Here is a 27,793-nt window from a genome sequence, read left to right as displayed (position 1 = left end):
CGCGCCGAGGGTGCTTCTTCGCTCCCGCTGCGATTTGAGCAGCAGATCGGGGGGAGATCCGTGCACTTTCGCGGCTTAGGGGCTCAAGGTCGGGAGAGCTCGCGAAGAGTGCAACCGCTCACTCCGCCATCTTGGCCACGCCCCATTTTATATGTTTTTAAGTATTTTATCTGCTAAAAATGTTTGTTTTTATTAGCATTATATATTTATTTCTGTGTTGTTTATATATATGGACTTGGAATCTAACAAACTATTATTTGATTGGGCTCTAGATTTGACCTGGTATTGAGACTAAGGCTTTGAAGTTGCAGGCTCTCCAACTAACTTTTGCAGATCTCCTCATTCGCCCAAAGTAAATGTTTAATTATTTGCCAAATTAACCATGGATAGTTAATGTTAATGTGAACAATGTCCAAACTGCAAGTTTATTTGGATGACTGCAGGTTACCTAAGATAATTTCCTGGGTACGGATTTCTTTGTGGTAAGGATGTGGTGCATGAGAGAATGTCTCTAGCTTCCCCTTTAAACATAAAGGGTTACAATCCAGATCATGCCACATTTTACCTCACCCCTTTCCTCTTTCTAACAAGGGTCCCAACTCATGTGATACCAACAAGCCCAGATCATGGGGCAGGGAGTGCTGTACGAGGCAGGGAGCTACGTGTTCTGGGGAGCTGTGTGCTCTTGGGAGCTGACTCGGGGATGTATGTAGTTGCATTGTCTTATATTGCATTGTTTGAAGTGGATACACTAACAACAGTTGCTAGCTCTATGCTGTGTTTTCTTAGTTGGTACCGTGGGAATTTACTGTGCCTGGTATTATTTGCGTGTGCCCGTTGACTGCTAATGCCATGAACCCAGCTGATCTTTCTCCCACAATTTAGAGGAGCTTCCTCTGTTGGTGAGGCTTATTCTTTCAAATCAGTGTCCTTGCACACACTGCAACGGAGAAGTTACAACTCATGCCCACCTGCTCCAAGACTACGGACAACTACCCTTCCAAGTTAGACTTCACTCCGAAGAATGGTAGAGCGGAAGCTTAGGTTTGGCCCCAGGCACCCAGCATCTAAAAATCTCTGCTACATGTGGGTGTTGTTATTCACTTCCGACTTTCAATGGAAGCTCAAATGATCCTCTTACTACTCTAAGATGTATACAAGAAATAGGAAATGTATTTGCAAGGGCCATTTAGCCAACAGGGCGATTGTCGGTGGCAAACTTAATTCTTGCAATTCATTGCAAGCTAGAATACCACAGCATTTGTTGAGTCAACTAAAGATGGTCCAAAATAAGACAGCCCAGATTAACACAAATGTCCCCAGAAGAATGCACACAACACCTGTGTTGCTGGAGCTGCATTGGCATGACACATCACTCTCTATCCTTATATGGTAAGTCTCCAATCCTAGCTGAAAAAACACACAATCTTGTTTTATCAGCCCAGGAAGCATATGTGTGCCACGGCCAATTTACCGTGAAAAGTTCCTTTCACTGGAGGCCTTACAACTGATGTCAAGAGGCTTTTGCAGCGAAGCCATTGCTCGTTGTAATAAATTCCATAGAGGCTGATACGGTTCAAAAGCTCTTGCCTTTATAAAGAGGACTGAACTCTATTTTAAGTCCATGTTTCCCGCCTTCATGGCTTCTTTTTAGCTCAGGAGTGTTGTAACTTGTTATGACCGTGCACAAGAAATTCACATGGAAAAGATTTGTATGAAACGGAACAGATTTGAGTCCCACCAGTGAGTAGCTAATGTAAGGTGTAGTGAAACCTCAGCCGAAGAGCATTTACCCTCATGTTTCTTCTGCACCTATACTCTGCCAGTGGTTACCCACAACCAGAATGGGTAGTGGTGTGATCGCAGATACTCATTGTGTTAACTGCTCATAACTGACATGGGGCAGATTTAGGGCTGTGGGCTGAAGAGGCACTCACACCTCGCATGGGGCAACTTGGGATCACTGTGTCCCCAAAAATGTATTTTCCAAACTTCTGATGACTAATTCTAAGTATTTCATGGAGGGCCTACCTGTCTAGTTCATGACGGATTCACATTTCATTGGGCAGCTTTCTGTCAATATTTTATCCAAGGCTGAGGCCTAACAAGCCACATTGTGCCCAGACAAATCTAGACTTACCCGTTTGTGGGCATCACCTCTTAAGAAGCCTACACGCTCATCACATTTCAACTTAGACCAGAGTGGTAATGATGCTCTAAACAAAGCAAGTCATTATTATAATTGAATAAAATATGAAACATATATGGTGTGAACGGGCGATGAGCTGCTCTCTGTAAACTCACAGGAGGAGAAGGCTGAAGTGCTCTCAAACTCAGTCCTATTTCTGTAGCTTTGCAGCGCTAATTGTAGGCAGTTTAGTTCTCTCTTGTCATCCTGCCTCCCGCAGGGGGCATTCACTCATAGACTGCCATGAACTAGGACAGTCTATAAAGAGAGGGAACGCACCCTGCACTCAGAGTCAGTCTGGATCATCTTTTTCAGAAATTTACAGTCAATAAATGCTTTAAAATACATTATAATATTTGTTTTTCAAAATTTTCGTGCAAGGGTGCTTCTTCCCCCCCCCGCACCTGTATTTTTCTGTTCATACTTGCTCGCTCATTTTATATTAGAGTCAAAAATGTATGTCACACCACTTTTTAAATTTACCAGCCGCCACTGCCGGAGAAATCTGCCCGAGTCTTAGCTTGCAGAGAACAGGATCTTTAATGCTTTTCAGATAAATGTATCTTTTTTATTGATGCTCTGTAAGTTCATTGGCTGCAGAATGTAGGAAATATGTCAGGTCATAGGTCTAGGACATAAAGGAGTGCGTCACATCAGTGTCTCATATTGCATATTGGTCAGAGGATAGGAAAGCCAGGTGTGTTGTCAGGACATCGAAACTGAAAACAGAGGGGCACATTTATGTAATGTGATGGGAAAGTCTGGAACACTGTCTAGAGTGGGCATTGGGGGTACAAGGGCAAGATCTTGTCAGGGCACAGTTTGAGTAGGGGCACAATCAGGTTGCAGGGCATGTAGGTTAGGGACACTGTTAGGTCTTGGAATTTGGACCTTAAAGGGCCATCAGATTATGCAATTGGAAAGTCAGATGCAGTCTGAGGTAAGTGCACAGTGACGTCAAGAGTTGTGAACATCTGGGATGTTGGGAGGTCAAGGCATTGGGATGTTTCAGACTCTGTTGGTTCAGGGCTTTGGGAGGGTGGAGGCACAGTGAGTTCAGAGCACTGAGAGGCAGGGGCCACTGGTATATCAGGGCCCTGGAATGTCAGAGGGGGCGGCAGCTCAGTGCATTGGGACGTCAATAGAGCTGCTAGGTCATGGCACTGGGAGGTCATGGGCACCGTTGCATCAGAGGTCTGAGAGGTTAGGCTGGTAAGTGCACACACCATGCCTTCATACTCATGCTCGGCTTGACCATAGGCTTTGTGTTCCAACACCAAGGGGCGCAAAAGATTCTGGGCCTCTTTGCTCCGATATTCTCCAGGGACTGAAATCTCTCGAGGCAAAGAAGGGTTCCCAATGATGAAGTGGTAGAGGTGCTTCTCACTCAGTCCACGCCTTAGGAAGCGCATCACATCCTGTGTTCTCTGGGATATCCGATCTGCGCGCCAGGCATCCAGAGATCTTCTGGTGAGCAGGTGCATCAGAGCTGTTTTGAAGTGGTAAGATGTTAGGATGGCTTTGTCGGACATCCCCTTTTCCTCCTTTAGGTGGGCGAGGATACTGAGGCACTTCAGGTGGCAACTGTTCTCTGGCAGGAAGCGCCTCATTAACCTCAGAAACTGGCGCTCATATACGGCAAAGGACTTCATCCAATAGATGCCAGATGTATCTACTCCCTCGGACACCTGCCTCACCAGGAAGATGCAAGAGTCACCACAGCGCACTGCAGGTATCAAATTAATATGCAACACCCTACTAGATTTGTATTCCAGCCGCAGCTTGCATGTGTTAGCGGGCACCAGCATGAGCTTGAAGTCATACTTATAAGAAATAAGTCCCCATGCCTTGTCTATCAAGACTTGAAACCAGGTGTGGACTTTCTGTGTGTCCAGGCGAGCATCTGTGCAAAGTAGAGTGTCGAGTGGCACACCATGTCGGCTATGATAAACCCTCCCCCTAGGGTGCAGTTGACACGGTGCCTCGCCACAGGTGCATGGACACTGGGATTCAAGTATGATTTCACACATGCCACATCTATCAATAGCATTCTGCCAGGGCGTGGTATTTGCTCGGAATGTATAACCGTGTGGAGGCTGGAATGGTACTAGAACATCAAAGGTGGCCTGTTTACTCCTGCCCCATCCTTCAAAGGTGCTGCCAATGCCCAGCCCATTTTCCAACAACAGCCCACCTTTTTTGCGGCACAGGATCCGGCAAGCTTCCAGCAGCTTGTCAGTGAATCCCTCCACAAAGTCACAACCACTCGCCAGATCGTGAACCCCATGCTGTATGTGTCTCTCATATAGTGCATCCAAGGCATCCTGGCCAGGCATACAGCCAGGCCAGAGTAGTGTGGATGGGAGAACCATGTCTAAGTCATAGTCTTCCTCCTCGCTCTGCCCTGGATTCAACATGGCATCCCGCTGCAATTGATGCCACCACAGCTCCACAAGAAGGAATGTTGCAAAGAGTCCAAGGTTCCACAAACCACAGCCCCAATCAACCTCTTGTGTCTTTACGTCACTCCAGGCAACATCCTGCTGCTGCTCCCGCTGCTCCCGCCATCGCTCCTCCAGGCAGTGCCACTCAAACTCCTGGTCCAGCTGGTGCCTCCGCAGCCGCAGCAACTTCTGTTGTTCAGAGCGGGCTGTGGTGTGTGGTTTGGCCCTGTCGTGGAAAAGTGGAGGGCCTGTCATGTGATGCAGCAGGACGACAAGGAAGTACAGACCGAGCAAGGCCATGATGGTGATCTGGATATCTGTTGAGGCTGCAGAGGAAGGAGAATGTAATAGTCAAACTATTGAGGAATAGCTCTGGAAAGACGTATAGTAATAAGGGTACATGCATCTAGTATCACGCACTGCTCCTTCCGCATCTCCCGCCTTTATACCTAATGCATTATTCAGTCAAGACATAGCATTCATCTACTAATCTGGATGGTGCAAGTAGATTCAAAGCAAAAAAATCACTTCATTTTATGGATAGGACCTTTCTTACTAAACAAAAGCAGTTAAACAAAAGCAGTAAGGAAGTTACCAAAACAGCAAAGATGCTCTGTTGTAAATCATGAAGAGCCTCATTCTTATTTAAATATACACTTGGGTACCCAAATATCCAATGTGCATACGGAAATTCCCAATTCTGATTCACATTATCAATACTGGCACACTTTTCCATGAACAAAGTGAACTTGTGAATGCAGATATTTTGCCACTATAGAGAAATTTCTCCATTCACAAATGTGATTGTGTATACAAGTTTGGCAATATTCCTGGGTGTGTCCACCTATAGAAGTTGTTGATCACCACAATTTGCAGGTAGTTCCCACCTAGGAAACATTTTAGAATGTACTCATGTCAAGTCTAGGCATAGTATAAGAATGTGAGATGAAACACCATCAAAAGTACTGGACACATAGAGGAAGGGGTATCTCCACGGTGAAAAATATATCCTCCCCAGAAGATCAAAGTGTAGGGACACCTTCCTTTCAGGAACAGAGATAGGTCATGATGACTAAGTGTCATATATGGTTGTTTGACTGTGTAGTTGCGCGAATGTAAGTGTGAAAGAGTCATGAATGTTGTAGAGTTGCTTGTTGGTCCTGAAGACGAAGAGTTAGATTGTGCGATGCCTGTGTCGCCTGCCGGTCTTTGGGGGCATCGTCATGGTGGCAGGAAAACAACAGACTCTTAGAAGAAGTCCAAGCATGTCCTGGAGCATGACAGACCATCGACGACTTAAGGGTTCGATGGTTCTGCAATTGGAAAGGTAAATGAACGCGCACCGTATACAGGGCTACTCTGATCACTGGAACAACTTCAAGCAGCATAGAGGTAGACAGGTTAAAGAGGAGTTGGAGGGAGCATACTGGACTTCTAATAAAGTATTACAAGCTTACAATGCTGCTGGGCACCACATTATGGTGGATGAAGTAGGGTCCGGTAAGATCACACAATAATGTCCATTGGGTGAGTCCTGCCAGAGTTATACTCAGTTCTGGCCAAAGGTTTCCCACTGAGAGGGTCTGTGCATGTCCAATTCTCGATGGTTCTATAGGGGACACATACTGTTTAGACCCACAGTATTGCTAACATGACACTGCTACTACCCTGCTGCTATTTATTCGCGGTCTCTAGGAAAGGTGAAACATTCATGTCATGCTGGTATGGAAGGTAAAGGTTGCCTAGGTGAGTAACAGATTCTTCACAAAGGTACTGTTATCCAACAGTCTCACTATGAACTCAATGATTCATTTTTAACCATTAAGAGATTTTAGGTACCTTCTTGAATCCAAATCCCACTTTTGATGAAACAATAACCCAGTTTTTGGGGTAATCTTTGCTCAAATTTCAAGGGCACTCAAATGGGAGCACGAATCTCATTCACATTTATTTATTAACACTTTATTAAAATAAACCCACAAGTGGACACGTTAGTATAGCCAGTCTATGTCCGATGCTAAAATAATGTCATAAATTTGGTAACTGTTGCACAAAAGAATATACAAAAGTCATTTGGCAGAAAATGAGAAGATGAATTAGGATACAAAAAGGCGGCAAATACAAAGCAAACTCTAAATGAATCTCCCTACAATTAATTAAACAACATGTTTTCATAGTTCCCAAACCGTTTCTTTCTCTAACCTTGTGTTTATTCAGATGTGGACGATAGCAACAAATCTACAAAGTGAACGTCAAACATTACGATTGTAATGAAGGTTCACATTTTTAGACTCTTCACCACTACCATGGATTGATATAACGATTGCGTCAATCCAACATTCAGGTTCAAATTGCTAAATATTTAATTCAAAATTGTTATCAATGTTGGCCCCAATGATACCGTATGGAATTCCGCTCTGCCTGATTCTCAATAAGCCAGGTGTTTCCCGCATTTTCCTCCCCTGTGATTTGGAACTCTGCCCCTGATTTCACCACGCACTAATTCTTCCTGGAAAATTGCACGAGTCTTTGAGCAGTAGCCAAGACTCTTTTCCAGCATGCAATGCTACAAATTGCCACAACTTAGCTTGCCTTCCCTCTCCTACCCCCCTACACTCCCTCCCTCCACCCCCACCTCACACAGAGAACAAAGCATAACTTTACCACCTGCTTAGAGCAGGTCGTAAATGTATGAGTTAATCCCCAGTTACACTCCGAATGGGACAAATTACATCACTTTCCGCAAGTTACTAAAACTTGGTTGTTAGATAAATAAAAACTGTTGGATTTTACCACCTTGGCTTCTCTGTCTGTGCCGGGAAACCCTTTTTGGGTAGCTGTCGCGCAATACAAGTTTTAAAAACTAACTAACTAACTAATCCCACAGAATTGGGAATTGGGTGGTTTTACAACCAGTAAACTAATCCCACATGTTTATTTACTATTCATTGGGACTTAACTAATAATTGCACAGTACTGATGTGATGTTACTACAAGGTGGGGAAATTCCGCATGTAGAGTTTGTATCATACAAGTACCATGCAGCTCATACTCATGTGAAGGGTGGACATTTTTGGCGCTCGTGGTGAAACAGGATCGAGGGCGTCCCGGAGGGCATGGAAGGTTCATCCCCTACTCTGGTTATAACTACCTGGCTGAAATTGAATAGTTGGAAGCTTAGGCCAAAATGAAGTTGAGACAAACCGTGGATGTCATTGCTCCGACAAAGTCTTATCCGTAAGCTCAAACTGCCCCACTTATTGGGGGTGGGAAACCCAGTGGATGATACCTGAAGACCCCGGTTATGCCTTGTTCTTCATTCGTTGTTTCCTGTCTTTACACAGAATATACACAGGATCTACCTTACATGCTCGAAATCATCTCTGTGTTCCTTCAAGTGTTTTGCCTACATGAGGCTTCCCCCTTGTTGTTTCTACAAAATTATTTTATTTGTTTTGTTTGCTGCTTGGTCCCTCTAGTTTATTTTACTAGGGTATTGTATTCATGGGGCGACAGATATTTCTGAATTGGAGGTGTAAGGTGGGATGAGTTGAGGGGAGTTTTACGAAGCATTAGTATGGATTGCATCACCACAGCCACCGATGGTAAAGTACATACATTCACAGTCTCCTATATACACCAACTCAGACACAGATATAGGATGATCGGGTGGGCCTTAAGTTCCTGTCATGGAGCGTTAATGGACTCAATAATCACATCAAAAGAGGCACAGTCCTACAATTTGCCAGACGACAAGCCGCACGTGTTCTCTTCCTTCAAAAGACCCATTTATTGAGCACAAATTGCACCTTTGTTGGCAGAAACTGGTTTAATTGGGTATACCATTCCGGCTTTACCACTGGCTCAGAGGGGTGGCTGTTCATCTCCATATTTGTCTACCTTTTGTGATTCAAGAGGTAGTAACTGACAAGTTGGATAGAAAGATCCTGCTGTCTGGGACAATTGATGAGCATTGCTGGTCATTCCTGTCGGTTTATGTTCCATCAGCACTGAGGGAGGTGACTTTCTTTTGCTTAACCTCTATCATTAACAGAGGAGACACAGGGAAACTCATAACTGGGGCAGATTTTAATAGGATCATGGACTCAGTCAGATTCTGAGGTTCTCAAAATGATTGAAGTGGGCGGCTTCCCAGGGGATCGTGGATGCCTGGAGAAGCATGTATAGGGCCAATAGACCTTTCACATTCCGTTCTGGAGTCCATGGGTCCTTTTCACGCATTGATTACTTTTTCCTTCCCAGAACCAACATATAAAATGTTGTAGGGATTCTCAATCTTGCCTAGAGGAATCTCGGGTTATTCTCCAAATTTACTCCGTTTTTATTGCTTTGATGAAATGCCGCAAAGGATGTGGCGTTGACATGTACTGACATGACATGAATCGTGGCTGGTGCAGGGTGGCTTTGTTTCTTCCCTAAAACTGGAGATCTTTGCACTTTATAAGGACTCAGTCTGCCCACTCCATACAGTATTGGAGGGGGGGGGGCTTCAGAACTGTGGTAGGAGGCAATGCAATGAGATATGTTAAAGATGCTGCCACTAGATTCTGAGATAATTTCGTTAGATCATCAAATGCATGACCTGAGAGGCACACATTTGGTAGAAGAGACAAAACTTTAAGGAGCATAGTTGCAAAATATCACTATGGAAATGTCTAGGGGGATATGGTTGGGCCCCACAGGGCAGGGTATATGAATCTGGAGATAAGGCAGATAAAAGTGCTCTATTGGTTGGTAACAAGAAACCACACTCCTAGTCATACCTTCTGTGCACAATGCTTCTATCCCCTTGGTGACTGTGGCAAAAAATATTGCAGACACCTTTGCCTCGTATTATATTATTCTACATGCCGCCCGCCCTCCACCCGTGGTAGAATAGATTTGCCAATTGCTCTCAGACTTGGCTTGGGAGAGGTTGGAACTCAGGGATAGGATGTGATGTTATTGTATGTGTATTTGCATTGTGCACTATCACCCGCAAAGGTATCCTGGCTTTGCTCTGGTGTGTGTGTGTGTGTGTGTGTGTGTGTGTGTAGCCCTGCCCTTGGTTAATTGAAAAGCCAGTCCATAGTGTTTTGCGGAATTCAAGAAGAGAGGAGCCTCTGATGTGGAGTGGGAGGTCTTGCCGTGCTTTAGGAAATATGTAAGAGAACGCCTGCCCCCAATCTGGTTCTGTGTATGTGTGAGATGTGTGCGAGTAGGAGTTCTGTAGAGCAGAGGTATATGGGTAGTTGGTGGAAGATGAACTGTTCAGGGGGTAGGGACCTGAGTTGTGTAGTGCTTGTACGGGCATGTGACGAGTTGGAGTTGAGCATGTCTATGTATCGGGAGCCAGTGTAGTTCCCTGAGGTGTGATCTGAATTCTGTGTGGGGGGTTCAGGATGAGTCTGGCTGCTGAGTTCTGGATAATTTGTAGTCTTCTAGTGAGTTGCTTCGTAATCCTGGCATGGGTGTGGGTCCAAGTTCATCTGATCACCAGCTGGAGTCCCAACATGAGGTGTTCTTGCTGAAATTCACTACTTCTGTCTTGTCAGAGCTGAGCTTGAGTTAGCTGGCTTAGCAAAATCGGTCATGCAGGCCGTGAACTTGTTTCTTGTGTTGGGGGTTTTGTCCAAGATGGAGCGTGTCAGCTGTATCTAATCTGTGTAGGAGAGGATGTTGATGTCATGTGCACTGATGAGGGCCAGAAGGATCGTGTGTGCACTTGGAGCAACCAATCACAAAGAGAAAATCCGGATAGCCATTGCGGCACTCCATTCATGGAAAACACAGGACCCCAATAGGTTACCTGTGGAGTTCTTTAAAATGTTTTCATCGGAGGTTGCCCCACATCTGCTGCCTCTGTTCGGGGAGGCGACAGAAGGAGGGCTCCTGTCCCACAACCTCGACAAAGCAACAATTGTTGTGCTACCTAAGCATGGGAGGCCCTCTGACATATGTAGTTCATATAGACCTATATCCTTGTTCAACATTAAGACCAAAAATCTGGCCAAAGGGCTCACAAACAGACTCATCCCTCACATTCGTACATTTGTACACAGAGAGCAAAGCTAACTTCTAAACTAAATATTCATTATCTGGGGGTTAATTTAGTCATTGAATTCTGCACAGAGGCTACATTAGCCACCCTGTGAGTGGCTTTGTGGGACATACAGAATTCCCTTCCTTATGCCCTGACTGAAGAGAGTCACATCATCAAGGTGGTTGAACGCCCACCCTGACCATCTATCTACCTAAACCAACCCTTCTGTGTTCTGAAGAGGCCTGGGAATCCTTCCCCTCAAAACTCTTTAGAGGCTGTTTCTGGTCCTTCTCTTCATTAGCCTGGTCTTCCTCATCCCTCTGAGGAACTGGACCTGAACCACCCCTCATGTGGTCACTTCTGGGTACCTTCCTGAACAGTATGGTGCTGATCCAGTGGTCAGCTTCCATCCCAAGATCTCTGGCACGGTGAGCTTGGTGTCTATTAGGTGCTCGCACCACTCTGTAAAACAATTAGTGAAATTGTGCTCTTTCAATATCAAATTGCACAGCCCATGATAATCATTTACTTTGCTGCCCCTTCACTCAACCATCTAGTGTGTACTGGAAGAATCCACAAACTCTATACATGACTGATGTGACTGCTTCTAGCTCTCTCTGAACTTTAGGCGATAATTCTCAGGAGTGAGACAAAATGTAGTAATAATCGATTCCTTTATGGGGGAAAACTTCATCTGGTCAGCTATTTCAAGGGCTAAAAAGGAATTCCTCCCTGCAATAGGCACATGCCATGCTTCCTCAGACTGGTTCCCCAATCCCCGCCTGGGACTCTATGCATATGTAGGGCACCTCCGGTGCTGCAAACCATTTATCCATGTCATCCCCCACTACATAGGCACCAGGTCTTTGGCAATGTGGACTCTTTTACCTATCTCTGCCATGCTAAGGGTATCCATGTTATCTAGATCCACCTCCATGTTGAGAAAACTGAGGGCAAGAATACATTTAGATTTTTTTTTTTACAAATTATCCAATTAAGACCAAAAGCAAATTAAAAACCCAAAATGTTAATTTTTAGGTGTCAAATTAAAAAATGATTTTTTTCTTTTCAACTTAACTCACTGCATGGCACTGCAAAACCCAAGTCCTGGATCCCATCGATGCCACCATAATATGAAAAGTAATTATTGATTGGGGTCACCTGGCCAGTTGCAGGAAAGATCTCTGGCAATTTTTTGTATCCCTGTAGTTTGAACAGGAAGTCAGCCATTTGATCTTTGGAGTCCACTTCTTTGCTTGGGTGCAAAAGAGAGTTGGTCCAGTCCTTCAGGGTTCCTCCAGTCACAGACAGCAGGTTCAGCCCTCATCTGTTCATCCTCAGATCCAGGAGTGTTCGGAAGTGGGTGCCTGAAGATGCCACATTTTTACCCGGCACAAGCTAGTGTGTGAGAATGCCTACTGGGCATGCCTGACCCAATGGGGTAAATTTTCCTGTGGTCATTCTTGTCCACTTTGGGCATTTTCAAGATGAAAACATTTTTGGCCACTCTAATCTTGAGCTACGAGGGTTGCAGGGGGTGTGTGGATGGCATGTATTATGATAATCCTAGTGTTGTTCCACATCTAACACCAAATGTCAGCTTGAAGCAGCCACTGTGTCCCCAATAAAACCAAAGACAGAAGTCTGGTAGAACAAAAGCAGAGATGTCGAACAACCAGACAGTGATGAGCAAGAATTTTCCTGGCATCCTGTTTCCTTCCTTTCCATTGCACCCCCAGAGTTATATTAAAACTAGAAGAACTATCAGGCAGGATTTGATACTGGGAATTAAAAAAGCATGCTCACAGCTCTTACCTATCTGTTAAGCTCAAAGGAGTCATCCCTGCCCGTTCAGCTTGACCTGCTAATGTGACCTATTATGTAGCTCCTAGGAGGAAATTCAAACCTCATTTACACCTATTGAATTGCTATTTACTGGCTGGGAAACGTTGGGCAGCAAATGCAAATTAGCCTCCAGGAATTCGTTCATGGAAAGGGTACCTTTCTAAAAGTTATGTTTCCTTAATATTTATTATAAAACTCATTTCACAATTGAATTGGATCTGACCAACTATCAAAGAGCTTAATTATTTTTCTAGCTAGACCCCTTCCTGAGATACAGCATTAGGATTTTATTCTGTACTCAGGTTTTCTACATAGGACAGGTAGACCTGCCAAAGTGAAAAATAGCTTTTGGGTGCTAGTTACTGTAAGGACATCCTAACATTAAATTTCTACATTATCTACTTTGAAATACCAGGCATCCTGTCTTGTGGGCTACAAGGCCTATATAGGGGTGATTTAATATTTAAAAGGGAGGTTTTGACCTGTCAAATGTTTTTTTAACAGGTCTAATTGCAGTACAGTCAGGCTACAATCGTAGGCATGAAGTCATGTCTTACACTGTAACTATAGACTAGCAACCCCAAAATATTTTTCCCACTAATGACAGAGGAATCCAGAAACACATGTGTAGAGATATGACATAAAGATAAAGCAATAGCTGATTAATACTTTGATGAACTTTGAACTGAGCACAAAATATTGTACGACCATGATGCAAGGGGGTAATGGCGCTCAGACGTGTAAGCAGTGTGCTCTTACCCCACCCTCACATTCACTGTTTAAAAAGGACTCTGTGAGCTGCCAAGCTCTGGAGCCCCTGCGTGCCCGGAGTGGGATTATGCCTGAGAAAATTGTGTGGCAGGACATACAGCTACCCCAAAACATTTTCTCTAATGATGACAGAGGAATCCAGAAACCCATGTCTTGAGATACGACAAAGATACGGCAACAGCTGATTAATACTTTGATGAACTTTGAACTGAGTGTGTAATATTGTACTACATCGACCAAGATGCAAAGGGGTAATGGTGCTAAGATGTGCCAGCATTGTTCTCTTACCCCCCCTTTCACTGTTTAAAAAGGCTCCTGGGAGTCATAAAGCTGGCGAGCTTTGGAGACCCTGGTGTGGGACTGTGCCTGAGAAAATTGTGAGGCAGCATGTCCAGCAACCTCAAAATATTTTCTCTACTGAGGAAGGAGGAATCCAGAAACATGTATCTAGAGATACGACATAAAGATACAGCAATAGCCGATTATTACTTAGATGAACTTTAAACTGAGGTCGAAATAGTGTACATCGAGCAAGATGCAAAAACGTAATGGTGCTGAAACGTGTAAGCAGTGTGCTCTTAACCCCTGTTTCACTGTTTAAAAAGGCTCCAGTGAGCCGCCAAGGTGACAAGCTTTGGAGCCCCTGCGTGCCAAGAGTGGGATTGTGCCTGGTTTTGTGTGTGTTTGATTTGAGAAAATTGTGTGGCAGCATGTCCAGCAACCCCAAAATATGTTCTCTACTGATGACGGAGGAATCCAGGAATACATGTCTAGAGATATGACATAAAGATACGGCAACAGCTGATTAATACTTTGATGAACTTTGAACTGAGGGCTAAATATTGTATTACATTGACTAAGATGCAAAGGGGTAATGGCGCTGAGACGTTTAAGCAGTGTGCTCTTACCCCGCTTTCACTGTTTAAAAAGGCTCCCATGAGCCACCAAGCTGACAAGCTTTGGATCTTCTACATGCCTCGAGTGGGATTGTGCCTGAGAAAATTGAGTGGCAGCATGTCCAGCAACCCCAAAATATTTTCTCTACTGATGACGGAGGAATCCAGAAACATATGTCTAGCGATTTGGCATAAAGATACACCAATAAGCAGATTAATGCTTGGATGAACTTTGAACTGAGTGTGAAATGTATGTTGTACTATGTCCACTAAGATGCAAAGGGTTAATGGTGACGAGACGTGTAAGCAGTGTGCTCTTAGCCCCCTTTCACTGTTTAAAAAGGCTCCCGTGAACCAACAAGATTTGGAGACCCTGCATACCCGGAGTGGGATTGTGCCCAAGAACATATATCTTCTCTAATGATGACAGAGGAATCCTGAAACATGTGTCTAGAGATACGACAAAGATACAGCAATAGCAGATTAATACTTTGATGAACTTTAAACTGAGGGCTGAATATTGTACTACTTCGACCAAGATGCAAAGAGGTAATGGGCGCAGCGACATGTAAGCAGTGTGCTCTTACCCCTCTTTGACTGTTTAAAAAGGTTCCTGTGAGCTGCCAAGCTGATGAGCTTTGGAGCCCCAGCGTGCCCGGAGTGGGATTTTGCCTTAGAAAATTTTCCAAAGCACTGCTAAAATAAAAAACTATTAAATAGTTATCCCCGCTCTTGATTCTTTCAAGTCCGGTTTGGTCATTCGTTGCATAAATTTGACTTACATCAGCACTGGCATCCTCTTCTGTTCATTGTTAGAAAATTGTGTGGCAGCATGTCCAGCAACCCCAAAATATTTTCTCTACTGATGACAGAGGAATCCAGAAACACATGTCTAGAGATATGACATAAAGATGCAGCAGTTGATTAATGCTTTGATTAATTTTGAACTGAGCGCAAAATATTGTACTACATCAACCGAGATGCAAAGGAGCAATGTTGCTAAGACATGTAAGCAGTTTGCTCGTACCCCCTTTTCACTGTTTAAAAAGGCACCTATGAGCCGCTAAGCTGACAAGTTTTGGAGCTCCAGCGTGCCCAGAGTGGGATTGTCCCTGAGAAATTTGTGTCTAACAAAGCAAACACAAGGAGATGATGGACAGAAAGCTGAAACTTTTCAGACACTCACCCCCAGTCAGAGATCTGGGTTGAATCCATCATCGTTCTTTAGCTCACTTCGCCTCCCAAGTTCAGACCCAGCCATATGCAAATCAGTCTTGACCCTGTTCCTCATAAGAACAGTCCAGCCCGAACTGCCAAGCCAGGTCTTCCCTGGACAGGAAACAAGCATCCTGGGAATGGTTTCAGGGTAACACCCCTCATCAGCCAGGCCAGCTTGAAACCAGTGGCAGCATGTCCAGCAACCCCAAAATATTTTCTCTACTGATGACGGAGGAATCCAGAAACATGTGTCTAGAGATACGACCTAAAGATACGGCAATAGATGATTAATACTTTGATGAACTTAGAACTGAGCACGAGAAATTGTACTACTTCGACCAAGATGCAAAGAGGTAATGGCGTTGAGAAGTGTAAGCAGTGTGCTCTCACCCTCCCTTTCACTACCTTTCTTAGTTGGCCTGAATCTGGTTCCTTGAGTTCCCTGATAACAGTTGCGGTTACAGGATCTGGGGTAGTCTGAGACGCTCATGCGCGTCTGTAATCAGTGTCTCCAAACGTAGCATACCTGGTATAGGGAGTGTTAGCGCATATGCTCCTGCTTTCATTTCTAGTGTGCTCTATTCTTGTAGATTTATGAGCTTGCAGGAAACTAAGTGGCTTCTCTTTAGGGGAAAAGGGCTAAGACATATTTGCATTAATACAAGACTAAATTCGAGGTGCATCATTCTTTGAACTCTTTATTAGCATTGTTATTCATTTTTCCTGATTGCTGTTTGAAAATGGGGAAACATCACAGAAAATCCAGACATACCTACTACTCGTCCATAAGACGGACTCAGCTCCAAAGAAAGCATATGCGGGGGTTAATCTTGCAATGAGAGCTGGAATCTATGGGGCATACACCAGTCAAATGAATGCTTTCGGAGTTTAAGGAGCTACTGAAGGTGGTACAAGGAAAGGTGTTCTCCTTTTGTTAAAAATCTTGAAAAGCAGGCTGAATTTCTGTTGAATATAGCATTTGATGTAATTAGAGCAGCAGACTTGTAAGGAGCAACTATAGTAGTAAGAAAAGACTGGCATTTGGTTTTTGCAGAGAAAAAATGAAGTGCTACGCATGCCTTTTTAAGGTGCAAAGCTGTTTAGCAGAGAGTTGGATGAAAAGCTTCACAGAATTTAAAAAAACAAACGCTTGTCATCTTTTAGGCAAGGAAGGTCTCAGACATCTGTCTCCTCTTTCTATGGGTGGTGCAAATCAAAGACATCCTTTGGACAAATCTCAACGAAAATATAATCAAGGAAAAAGGCAGAAAGTAAAGTATTTTCAATCTCGGTAAGAGAACAAGGGCAAATGTTTATGGGTGGAAATTACAGAGGTCCTGACTATGCCAAAATGGGTTAGACTGGCCAGTTGGAGGACGGACTGCAAACTTCCTAGTGGCAAGTAGTAGAGAAGGGCTACAAAATAAAGTTCCTCCAGAGACTGGGACCATTAATACTTTAAATTAAATCTGCATACAGAAGTTAAAAATTACTAAGATCATTACTCAGCAAGAAAGCTATAACATTGTAAATAAAAAATTGTAAATTGATACTAGAGGTTCTGAAAGATCAACGAGGGAAAGGGTCCTACTTGAGAATTTTTCTAGTCCAAAGGTGGCGGGAGGCTTTTGTCTTGCGACAGACTTAAAGAATTTGAACAAGTGGATAAAGAATATACATAACAAAATGGAGACAATTCAAACGATAATTGCTACGATTTCTTCAGGGGATTTCATGACGACAACTGATCTAATGGAAACATACTTTCATATCCCCATTTCAAAAATATCTACGAATCTGCATTTTCAGGACTCCTTATTACCTCCAGGTGTTGCCATTTGGATCAAATCTGCCCAGAGAGTTGTTACAAACATGATGGCTCCTCTTGTAGCTTCACTTGATCTTCAAGGTCTAAAAATATTCCTGAATCTGAGCGACTAGCTTTTGGTAGCTAAAACAAAGGAAGAATCTCTAAAGGGAGTGCAAATAACGGAGACCTACCTGAAAGCCCATGCTCTTGTTCTGAACTATACAAAGTGTCAACAACTCCCATCTCAAGAATTTTTGTAGCTCTGTTCGACACAATCAAAGGAATGGTCTTTGTTCCATAAAGCAAAGGTGTGAGAATGACACAGAATTTAAGACATTTGCTGAGACAAGAAAAAGCAGGACTGAAGAAGAAAGTTCATGGATGCATGGCTTCTTGTGTTTTTCTACTTCATTGGGAAAAACTACACAAGGCCTTTAGTAGCTTATCTTCTAAAGTTCTAGATGCCATTGTCGACGGAGTATGAAAAGAAAATTCCAGTAACAAAACAAATTTCAACACAGTTTCTGCTGTGGTTCAGGAAGTCTTTCTTGACCAAGGGGTTTCTGCTGAAACCAAATCCTCCCCATCTTTGGACAAAGGATGCCAGACTAGCAGGGTGGGAAGCAACTCTGGAAACTCACAAAGCTCAAGGCAGATGAACTATGATGGAGAAACCGCAGTCTTCGAACTGGAGGGAGCTTTGACTGACTGGAAAGCTCTAAAGACATTTCAGGGCATTCTAAATCACCATCATGTTCACAACTGAGATGGACAATCGGGTGGCAATTGCTTAGAATAACAGACAAGGAGTATTGAAATGATCTTTCTTGAATTTGGTAGCAGTGAAGTATGAATCTTGTGCTGAGAAGTTGCTCCTGCCATTGCAGACCAAGTATATAAAGGGAAAGGACAATGTCCAAGTGGGTTCCTTGAGTCAGTCAGTCAGTCAGAATATCATTATTCGACTTATTTTAAGTCATACAAAGAAACAAAAACAATAAAACATACATGCAGAACTTATCCTGCATTTTCCTAGAGAACGACAGTCTAAAAATTCAGATATTTAAATTTTTTTTTTTAAATAGTGTTATACATGATTAAAAAAGATATTTCATTTCATTTCAGAGAATAAATGTACATAGTAAAACCATAACTTTAAGGCGAAATTTGGCCGGCAGCTTTCGCCCTTGCAGCAGCTACCAGGAAATTAGCAATGCAGAACGTAATGCGGGGATTAGACATGAGTTGTAAGAAGAGCAAAGCCGGTCGCGCCTGTATAAAACCGGCTTCTTTCAAGATGGGGAACAAGTATTTTTTCCTCTGCTCTAAATACATACTACAAAACATGACAAAATGGATTGTGTCCTGCACAGAAAAACTGGTCGCAACTACTGGGGGGGGGGCAAGTCTGGCTTCTGCCAGCTCTTAAAATAACCCAATTGAAAATGTAACAAATTAAATCTAAACTTAATTAGTAAAAACCTATGATAAGGAATTGTAACAAAACTAAGATAAGTTGCGAGTGAAGATGAGCTAACCAGAAGGCTGTGTTCCCTAACCGCTGGTTTCTGCAATTCATATTCCTCACGGCATGCTTCCTTCCTTTCCCTAAATGACCTTTTTATGAAGTCAATATCCTGTACCTTAATTTTCTCTGGATGCAAGAAAAGTTCCGGACGGCCCAGGTCTGTAAATGTTTTAGCTAGATACGCCAGCCATGGAATATTACTATATTTATCCAGAGATAAAACGTCATACAGAATTTTGTGATTCAAGGGGAGATCTTCGTTCAACCACATTTTCAGCCACAGGGTCAAGGGGGATAGACTCAATGTGTCTGACAGATAGGGTAGGCCCACCTCTTTGTGGATAGAATAAGTTGGGGTTGACTGTGGTACAGAAAGCAGGGATCTGATGAATCTGTTCTCTGCTCTCTGTATTAGGTCAAGATTTGCATACACCCACAAGGCGTAACCATATGTCGCGATTGCCACAGATTTACACTTGTAGATTTTTAATAGAGCTTCCTTCCATAGGCCTTGCCCCTAGCTTACCAGCAAAGCCCATGAGGGCTGACGCTGATCTAACTACAGCCAGCCTCTTCGCTCTTATCTGTGGACCCCAGGATCCTTTCTGGTCAAACAATACGCCCAAATAGGGAAATGAGGGAACCTTAGAAACAGGGACCCCCCTGCAGAAAAATGATTTTTGTCTTTTTTTGTTGCACTCACGCCCCATTAACATCGTGTGTGACTTAGAGGCGTTTACCATAAGGTCCAGGTTTTCCATAAAAGAACCAAAGGCGTCCAAGAGATGCTGAAAGCCGACACCAGTACGGGCGATCAGCACAGCGTCGTCCGCATAAAGAAGTGCCGGAATTTGGACTCCTCCTGCATACGGAACGTCAGCTTCCTGGCCACGCAGGTGTGTACCCAGGCCATTGATATAGATGGTAAAAAGCACGGGGGCTAGTATACAGCCTTGCCGTACCCCCTTTAGAGATTTAAACAATGGGGTACATCTACCATCGTTTGTTACGCGGACGGCTGCAAAAAGTTCCTGGTGCAAAGTGGCCATAAACGCAACCAAGGCTTCATCGATACCCATCTCCAGCAATATCCTCCACAGTTTTGACCTATTGACCAAATCAAAAGCCGAGGAGAGGTCCATGAATGCAAGAAACACGGACCCCTCCTTGGCCATGGTATACTTGGAAATGAGTAGATGCAGGTTAATGCATTGTTCAATGGTCCCTTTTCTTTCTCTGAAGCCATATTGTAATTCAGACAGCCCACCGCAACTCTCTACATTCTCCCTCAATCTAAATCGAAGTACTCTACCCAAGATCTTTATGGTTGAGTCCAAAAGGGATATGGGCCTATAGCAAGCGGGATCATCCCGCTGGCCTTTGTTTTTAAAAATAGGGACAATGGTGGATGTGGCCCATGAGGCGGGGGCAGAATTACCATTAGCTGCATTAAACACATTTGTCAAAACCTCCGCCCACAGTTTTGGTGAGTACATAAAAAAGTCAGCAGGGACGCCATCAGGACCAGGTGCCTTATGCTTTGTTGTAGCCAATAGCGCTTTTTCCACTTCCTGGAGATTAAAGGTGATAGGGTGTACAACTGCAAAAAGCGGTGGGGCATCTTTAGATCCTTCGTCCTCATCCCCGTAGACATTTTTAAAATGTGACAGCCATTTATCATCAGTAATCACACAATCCAAGGGTTCATTTTTTTTTTTTTATATATTTTTATTAATTATAACACAAGAGTAGAAATGTAAATTTCGGGTATCATTGGTATAACATATTACAGTGGCGAACGGGCAGATGAAATAAAGAAATACAATCCAATTGTAGGCCTCTGGAAAGCATCAATACCAGCCGAAGCTGGGTCAAAACAATACAAGACAAATAATCATAAGCAAACATTATCAGAATCTGCCCACCAAGGATACAGGATATAAAATTAGACACTCGACACCCGAATATGCATAACAACAGGCTCAGGAGAATATGCCACATCTCTTGTGGAGAGGGGAAAAGGGAAAAGATAGGTCATAGAACAAAAGAAAGGAAAAATAAAAAAAAAAACCACAACCCCCCACCCTGCACCCCTGCGGATGGCTACGACCTAACCCCACTAGCAGTGTGCCTGTCGGCCCCTAAACTACACCCCAAGGAAGGGAAAAGACGGAGGAGGAATATCTTACGACCCAATGCGGGCTCCCGGACTCCCCTCCCCCCCGCCGCGAACAGATGTTCCCCACCATGGTACTAAGAGAGGTAAAGCAGACTTATAAGCAAACTGATGGAGAAATCACCAGGAGAGAAAATACCATCCCGCCCAGCCCCAGACATAACAGAGGCAGCAAATCCCATTGTCGAACACAGTCAGTACACCAAAGCCAAAAAAGAAGAATCCCATATGGCCCTCACTCCCACCGATACCACCCAGCAGTGTCAAAGGAAGTCTCTGTACAGAATTAAAACAGTCAAGTTCAACCCTGGCCTCTACGATCCATCACACAAACCCTCTCCAATAGGACCAGCACAATAGCAAAGGAGTCAGAACGTTGTAAAAAGGGGAGAAGATCTATATAGCATGAAAGGGTCAGAAGAGTCAATTCTCGAAGTCTATCAGGGATACGAAAGTCAATCCAATGAATATCGATGGAGGTCCCCAGAAACGAAGAAAGAAAAAAGTCCTGTGAGGGCGATGACTTTGCCGAGTTTGCTGGCTGGTTAGGGGCTCCAGTCGCGGGCCGCTGTAGTTGCGCAGATATAATAGGCGTCAGATTAGAACGATGCTCGGGGTTCTCCTCCCGGATAAAATCAAACTTTGCGGGGGTCACCATATGGTGCGGGTCTGACTCTGGGCTAGGGTCCGGTCTCGAACAAACAGTCTCGATGCGTACGGTTAGGTTGTGGAGAGCAGCCTCCATTTGCCAGTGAAGAGCCCCGATGGCGGCCATGACGGTCCCCAGCGTCGGTCTACACGCCGTCCGATCCATCTCCGCTTAATCGATGACAAAGCAGGTCATCAACCCCGGAGGTCGGCTACTCCGGGGAAACCAACTGGAGTGGGGTGGGCGAAGTCGACTGGCGACTGTCAGGCTGTGCGCTCGTTACACCGCTGCCGAGAGCGGGGGGCCCCCCTGCGGACCCCGAGGGCTGCAGCAGGGTCCCAGGAACCGGACCCCCACTCACCACGGCATCCACGTCTCGTCGCTGTCTAGCGAATATACGCAGGGACTCGAGACAACCACCAGGATCGAGAATTTGTGTCACTCCAATGAGACCGGACCCTGCCAGGTACCAGCGGCTGATGTTGTTCAACTGAAACCCGGCTGGGTCAGTACTCGAGGCCCCGGCTTACAGTCTGGAGAAGGCCCGAAAATGACAGACGGTGTAACTTCGTCAAAAAAGGTGATAAAGACTCTGGGATTGCGTTCCTGGACTCAGTGACGATTCGGACACACGGGAGTCTGGCGGGAGGTCAGGATTAAGTTCAGGATATATCCACCAGCGACGGAGGTCGACGGAGCCGGGAGCTTATGCGGCCATCTTGGTTGCTAGCGTAGCTCCTCCCCCTCCCAAGGGTTCATTTTTAACTTCTGAGAATAAGGGCTGTTTGATAATCTCCCAAAATCTCCTGCTGTCCTTCAGTACTGCTGCTGAAAGGAGATTTTCCCATGATTCGCGTTTGATGGTGTCCTTACGATTCTTTATGGCTGCCTTGTAGTTCTTCCTTAATCTGGAAATGTCATCTTTTACCCTAGGAAGCGTTTTTAGGGCTACCAGCAGGGATCTGTGGGCTTTTGAGCATGCAGAGTCAAACCAACGCTTATGTCCAGGGGTTCCCTTTTTAGGCTTGACTAAAAGATCCTTTGACACCTGACCACATATTGCCTCATATGCCACTACTATTTCTTTACTTTGTGCGCAAGTGTTTTTACAGATCTCTACATAATCTTTAATTTTGGGGAAGTTTTTTGCGTAAAAATTTTCCGGGGCCACTTTGGCCCATTTCACTCGTCTATCTTGATCAGTGGTCCTCAGGGGGTGAGCAGGTATTGCTGTTGTTGGTGGTACTCCCATCTGGGCTCCCCAGGCGACTTCGAGTAATAACGGGTTATAGTCACTATAATGGATTAAAACTGTGCGATAATCCATAGTCCGGTTTAGAATGCCTTGTGAGACAAAAATGTAGTCTATCACTGATCCATGTTGGATACCAATAAAAGTTGGCATTCTCGAGCCCCAGTCTGGTTCGTACAGGTCATAGTTAGCGAGTAATTCTTCTAACTCCTGCCCCTCTGTGGTATGTTCGAAATGCGGGCCCTGGGGACCCACATCACCGTCATCAGTGTCACTACTTCCCTTACAGGCTAAGTTACATAAATTAATGTTAAAATCACCTAATAAAATAAACTCAAAAGCAAAATTGGTATTCTGACATGCTATATTTAAAATGCTATCCAAATTAGCGATGTTGCAACCTCTATATTCTCTATTCCCTGAATTATAGAAGTTTACATATATGGTCCTGCTAGAGTTGTTAATCACCCTTTCAACCATTAAAATGTTATGTGAGTCAGTGCTAATCTGCCTGTAGGTTCCTTTTAAATCTAAGGAGAATAGGATTACCAGGCCAACCTTTGGCTCTTCCCATACTGCTAGGGACAGCAGGTTTGGTGAAGCTAGTAAAGCCATCCAACCAAAAATTGGCGGATGTGTCCCAAGTTTCTTGCAGGGCGATAATGTGATGGTTTGTGACAAAGCTCAACCAAGCATTGTCCTGACGTTTTGCATTTAGACCTGCTACGTTCCAGCTTATGATCTTGCAGGAGTCAGTGGGTTTCCTAGGTTCTTGGGCGCTCCCTAAATCCCCTTCAGCTGGACGTGGTGGTAATAACCCCTCGTATATTCCCACTTCAAAAGGGCTCTGTCTATTCTTGCTAAGCAAGCTCTGCGATTCACAGGCCTCCGTCTGGTTCGGTGACGGGCCATGGCCACAGATTAACATCTCTTGACTCTCTAGAGCTTCCTTGTGTGTGGATTCACTGGGGACTTGAGCAATACTATGTTGGCCGCTCTTAGATAATGGCATGTTCAGTGTTTCACTTGCTGAATCAATTCCGAACTTAAGTCAATCACAATTGTTTAGGTCGGATAGGGGGCCATACCTGTTGCCCATTCCCAAACCCCAATCAAAGGGAGTAGCTACCTGACCCCAACCATTGGCTGATGTATTCCACATAGGTTGTGGGATATTTGGGCGTATCAAGGACTGATCATTTCTCATCCGGGGTATAAACCTATTACCCCAGCCACTGAGCTCGTAGCCCGAAAATCCGGGACCCCGTCCATTTATGATGGATTCGTGTGTCATGGCGGGCCTGACATTTGGCTCATTCGGGTAATTAAATCTTCCCATCTCAAAGTTAGTCATAGGCTGGAGGCGATCATTAATATATCGAGAACCAGTACCCCCTCCCCAGCTAATGATGTTAGTCGATCTCTTAGATCTCGGGAAGTTGGGGAAGGTGGCAAGCTGGGTCTCGCTATAGAAAAATTTAAGGATAAGGGGAATTATAGAACCGCTTCGTCGTTGAGGTGGGAAGATATTTGACAGAATGTTTGGAAGGACCTCAGCATTAGCGAAATTTAAGATTACACAATCCCCCTTGAATTTTTTAGGCTTATTCCCAATCCATGGTACCCTCCTAGTCATGACGATATCCCCTGCTAATTTGTCAGACCCTTGATATGCCATAAGCATATTATTGGTGAGCCAGTGTAGCGCTTTGTCCTTCAAACCCTGGTTGGACTCTATTTTCTCTTGTGATAGGGCAGGGACGTTTGCCAACACTAGCACTACTGGTGAGGCTTCGAGAATGAATTGGGCTGAGTCTTCCTCTTGTTGTGGTCCTGGTATGACAGCTGTTGGGATGGTGGAGAGATCCCCTTCTACTTCCTGCCTAGAAGCGGGTAGTAAAGGAGATGGAAGTGGCTGCCCTTGTACCGCAATCTGTAGTAGACTATCCATTGGGGTATCCTCCACCCCTGTAGCCGCCAGATTAGTGACGAGGGAGGATAGATTCCCCTCCTCTTCGGTCAACTTACTATGTGCCCCTCCCAATTTTTTCACTTCCGAAGTTAATTTGTCCAGTTTCCCGATCAAAGGCTTAACAATTGTCCTGATTTTAGTGTCTATCATATCTTGTATCCTATTAAATAGATCATCGTCAATAATGCGTCTTGACTCTGCGTCAACATCCAGCTCCTCATTTTCCCTTTCGCATCTTCGTGGTGGAGTGGACGCTTTTTTTCTGCCTTGCTGTTTCCCCCCCCGTCTTGCCTGAAATTTTCTACAGGTTCTCACTGCACGTTGTGTGGGCTGCCGAGGTGATAGGACTTCATCCACTATAACTATCTGGTGGTTGGGATCAGAGGCAGCATTAACTGACAAATCTGCGGTATGATCTGAATCTTCTTCCTCGTTGCCTTTATCTTGGGCAGTAGGATCTGATATGTTTATGGATGAGTTTTCTAGCGGAGTGTCAGACGCCACTATACTTAGAGCACTTGTGGTAGGGCTATCTGGAGGCAAAATTGGCGATTGGCTTAAGCCTAAAGATTGCCTTCTCTCGTTGTTTATCTTACTGACCACTTGAACTAAGTAAGAATCCAAAGTATTAAGTGGCTCGATGACTGCAGGTACCAGTTTCTTCCCCATGTTTACTACAGGCTTTAGCAGACTATCAGATGTCAAAGTAGTTTACCAGGGTTTAACTTAGATAGAAACGATTAATAATAGCAGGACGGTGAGATGTGCAACACTAGCACTTTGTCATTCAGTTAGGTTCAGGTCAGCACGTCTGACATGTGCTAGAATATATAATGGCTAGTACAGTACCTTAACGGCTGCATGCAGCTGTTGTCAGGGGGGTGGCCTAGCCTGGCCTTTTCCGGCCACAGAGGGCCCGCCCTTTGCCCGGGCTTAGCCCCGGGCGTCCCGCTCGAGTCCCGCGAGGCTGAGGGCTTGCTGATTTTAAACGCCCCTCCTGGCGCCTTGGTCTGGCGTCAGGGAACGCGCCTCCGCCGCAAAGGCTGCCGGGATTTGGAGTCCCGGAGCGGCGGTGGCGCGCCTGGTGATTGCGGTCGCTGGTCTCTGCGGGTAAAGGTGCGGCGTGGCGTGGGACAACTGGATTCCCCAAGCCTCTCTTGCCCTTCAGAATGCTCCGCCAGGTAAGAATGATTTGTCGCTCCCCCCGCTCCACCGAGGGCTTGCTGATTTTAAACGCCCCTCCTGGCGCCTTGGTCTGGCGTCAGGGAACGCGCCTCCGCCGCAAAGGCTGCCGGGATTTGGAGTCCCGGAGCGGCGGTGGCGTGCCTGGTGATCGCGGTCGCTGGTCTCTGCGGGTAAAGGTGCGGCGTGGCGTGGGACAACTGGATTCCCCAAGCCTCTCTTGCCCTTCAGAATGCTCCGCCAGGTAAGAATGATTTGTCGCTCCAACAAAATTACCAACATCTAGGGATCCGTGTCTGTAAAAAAGGACAATCATGGAGCTACGTCACAGATTCGCAGATACAGGATTGGATCAGTTTGCATCTCCTAACAAAGCACATCTAGAGGACTTTCCAACTCCAAGAGCAGTGGGGGTTGGGGGAAGATGCACTAGTAACTCATTGTCCTCAAAAGCTCCTCTGTACATTTTCTCCCTTCTCTCTAATCCCCAGATTCAGAGGGAGATGGTAGACGTAGTAATTAGTGGTGGTAGTTCCTTATTGGATATGTCAATGTCTCACTTGCTTCCCTGGAAAATTCTTTTCTTTTCCCCCTAAAGAACCAGGGATCTCTTCTTCCAGGGTACTTTAATCTTTTGGTTTGGAAGTTTAAAGGGATATGTAAACGAGTACCAGAACATTTAGAAGCTGTAATTTAGCAGCCTAGACGCCCCTCTATATGCATATTCTAGACATTGGAAATATTTCCAGAAATTGTATCTGGAAAGACTCAGTTCTTCTATAAATTGTGAGATTGGTGTGGTAGTACCATTTTTGTTAGATTGTTTCAACAAGGGCTTACCAGTTGCAACTTTTCGAGCTCAGTAGGCACGATTAGAGCGTATAGAGAACCTGTAGGAGGATTTCCAGGTCATGGGATTCTAGGATTTAGTTTACTTATCTCTTCGGCCAGATTAGCTTTGACATTACTCCTAAGTAATAACTTGAATGAGGATGTAGGGATGATGCTACAGTCACCTACTGGAAATCATCATCCTTATTCCGTAGCATCCTAGTCAGTCGTTACTGACCTCCCTCAAAACCCTAGAGGTTCTGGCCTCAGAGTGTTTCCTGGTTTTTGATCCTGTAGTGAGCGGAGTTCACCTCATAAGTAATGATTGTGATGAGGACGCTGAACAGCCTCAGGACAATGAATACTGGTGAGTAACCGGAGCATTCCTTCAGCTGTCCAGACAGTTCCACTCTACTATTATTGGCTACTGGACTGATCCTTAAATATCTCTAAAGAGTCTAGGATGAGGTATGACTAAAAAGTTAAAGAATTATTGCCCTGCATTTCGTTCCAATCACAGTGTCTGGACCTCACAGTGATCTCTACTGTTACGTGACCTCTGTGAAATAGTACAACAAAAAGTTTCAAAGTATTTAAGCTGTGAGAATAAGGTTGTTGAACAGCAGGCTAGCGACTGAGTGCCATTTCCTGTCTCCCGACAATCATTATAACCAAAATCTCGGATGACAATGAAAGCAGCGCGGGCTTTAATTTCCTTCGAAAACACCGAAAAATTGCAATTTGCAAAAAATGAGATTAAATTCGACCTTACCTAGCTGGTGCGGAGTCTGGCCCGCTCTGTGATAACTGGGTGTCTTGGCTGCTTGTACCCGCCCGCCACACACAGCACGGCCCCAATAATAGTGACTGCGTTAGTGACATCACAGAGGTGCAGCATCAGGGCCATGATTTGTGAAGAGAAAGTTAGTCTCCGGACAGTCCGCAGTCCGGGATGAACAGATCTGTAGTCATTAACGAGGAAGGAATA

At 44.8% G+C, this 27,793-nt stretch overlaps 1 protein-coding gene across 1 annotated transcript; it reads right to left on the bottom strand.

Moving 5' to 3' along the window:
• Window positions 1-2,712: 2,712 nt before the first annotated feature.
• ITPRIPL1 (ITPRIP like 1) lies at window positions 2,713-27,793 on the bottom strand. The gene is made up of 2 exons (XM_078665873.1): window positions 27,578-27,793; window positions 2,713-4,958 (listed from the first exon to the last, which is right to left on the bottom strand). Exon 2 carries the CDS (start codon window positions 4,930-4,932, stop codon window positions 3,097-3,099), a length of 1,836 nt encoding a protein of 611 aa, XP_078521999.1. The 5' UTR covers window positions 4,933-4,958; window positions 27,578-27,793; the 3' UTR covers window positions 2,713-3,096.

Source organism: Lissotriton helveticus, chromosome 11 (genome assembly GCF_964261635.1).
Source record: "Lissotriton helveticus chromosome 11, aLisHel1.1, whole genome shotgun sequence".
NCBI lineage: Eukaryota > Metazoa > Chordata > Amphibia > Caudata > Salamandridae > Lissotriton > Lissotriton helveticus.
Note: the sequence above shows the minus strand (reverse complement) of the source record. Positions and strands in the feature narration are given on the sequence as shown.

Coding starts and splice junctions, on each gene's coding strand:
- ITPRIPL1 (XM_078665873.1), bottom strand. CDS start 4,932: ATGGCCTTGCTCGGTCTGTACTTCCTTGTCGTCCTGCTGCATCACATG.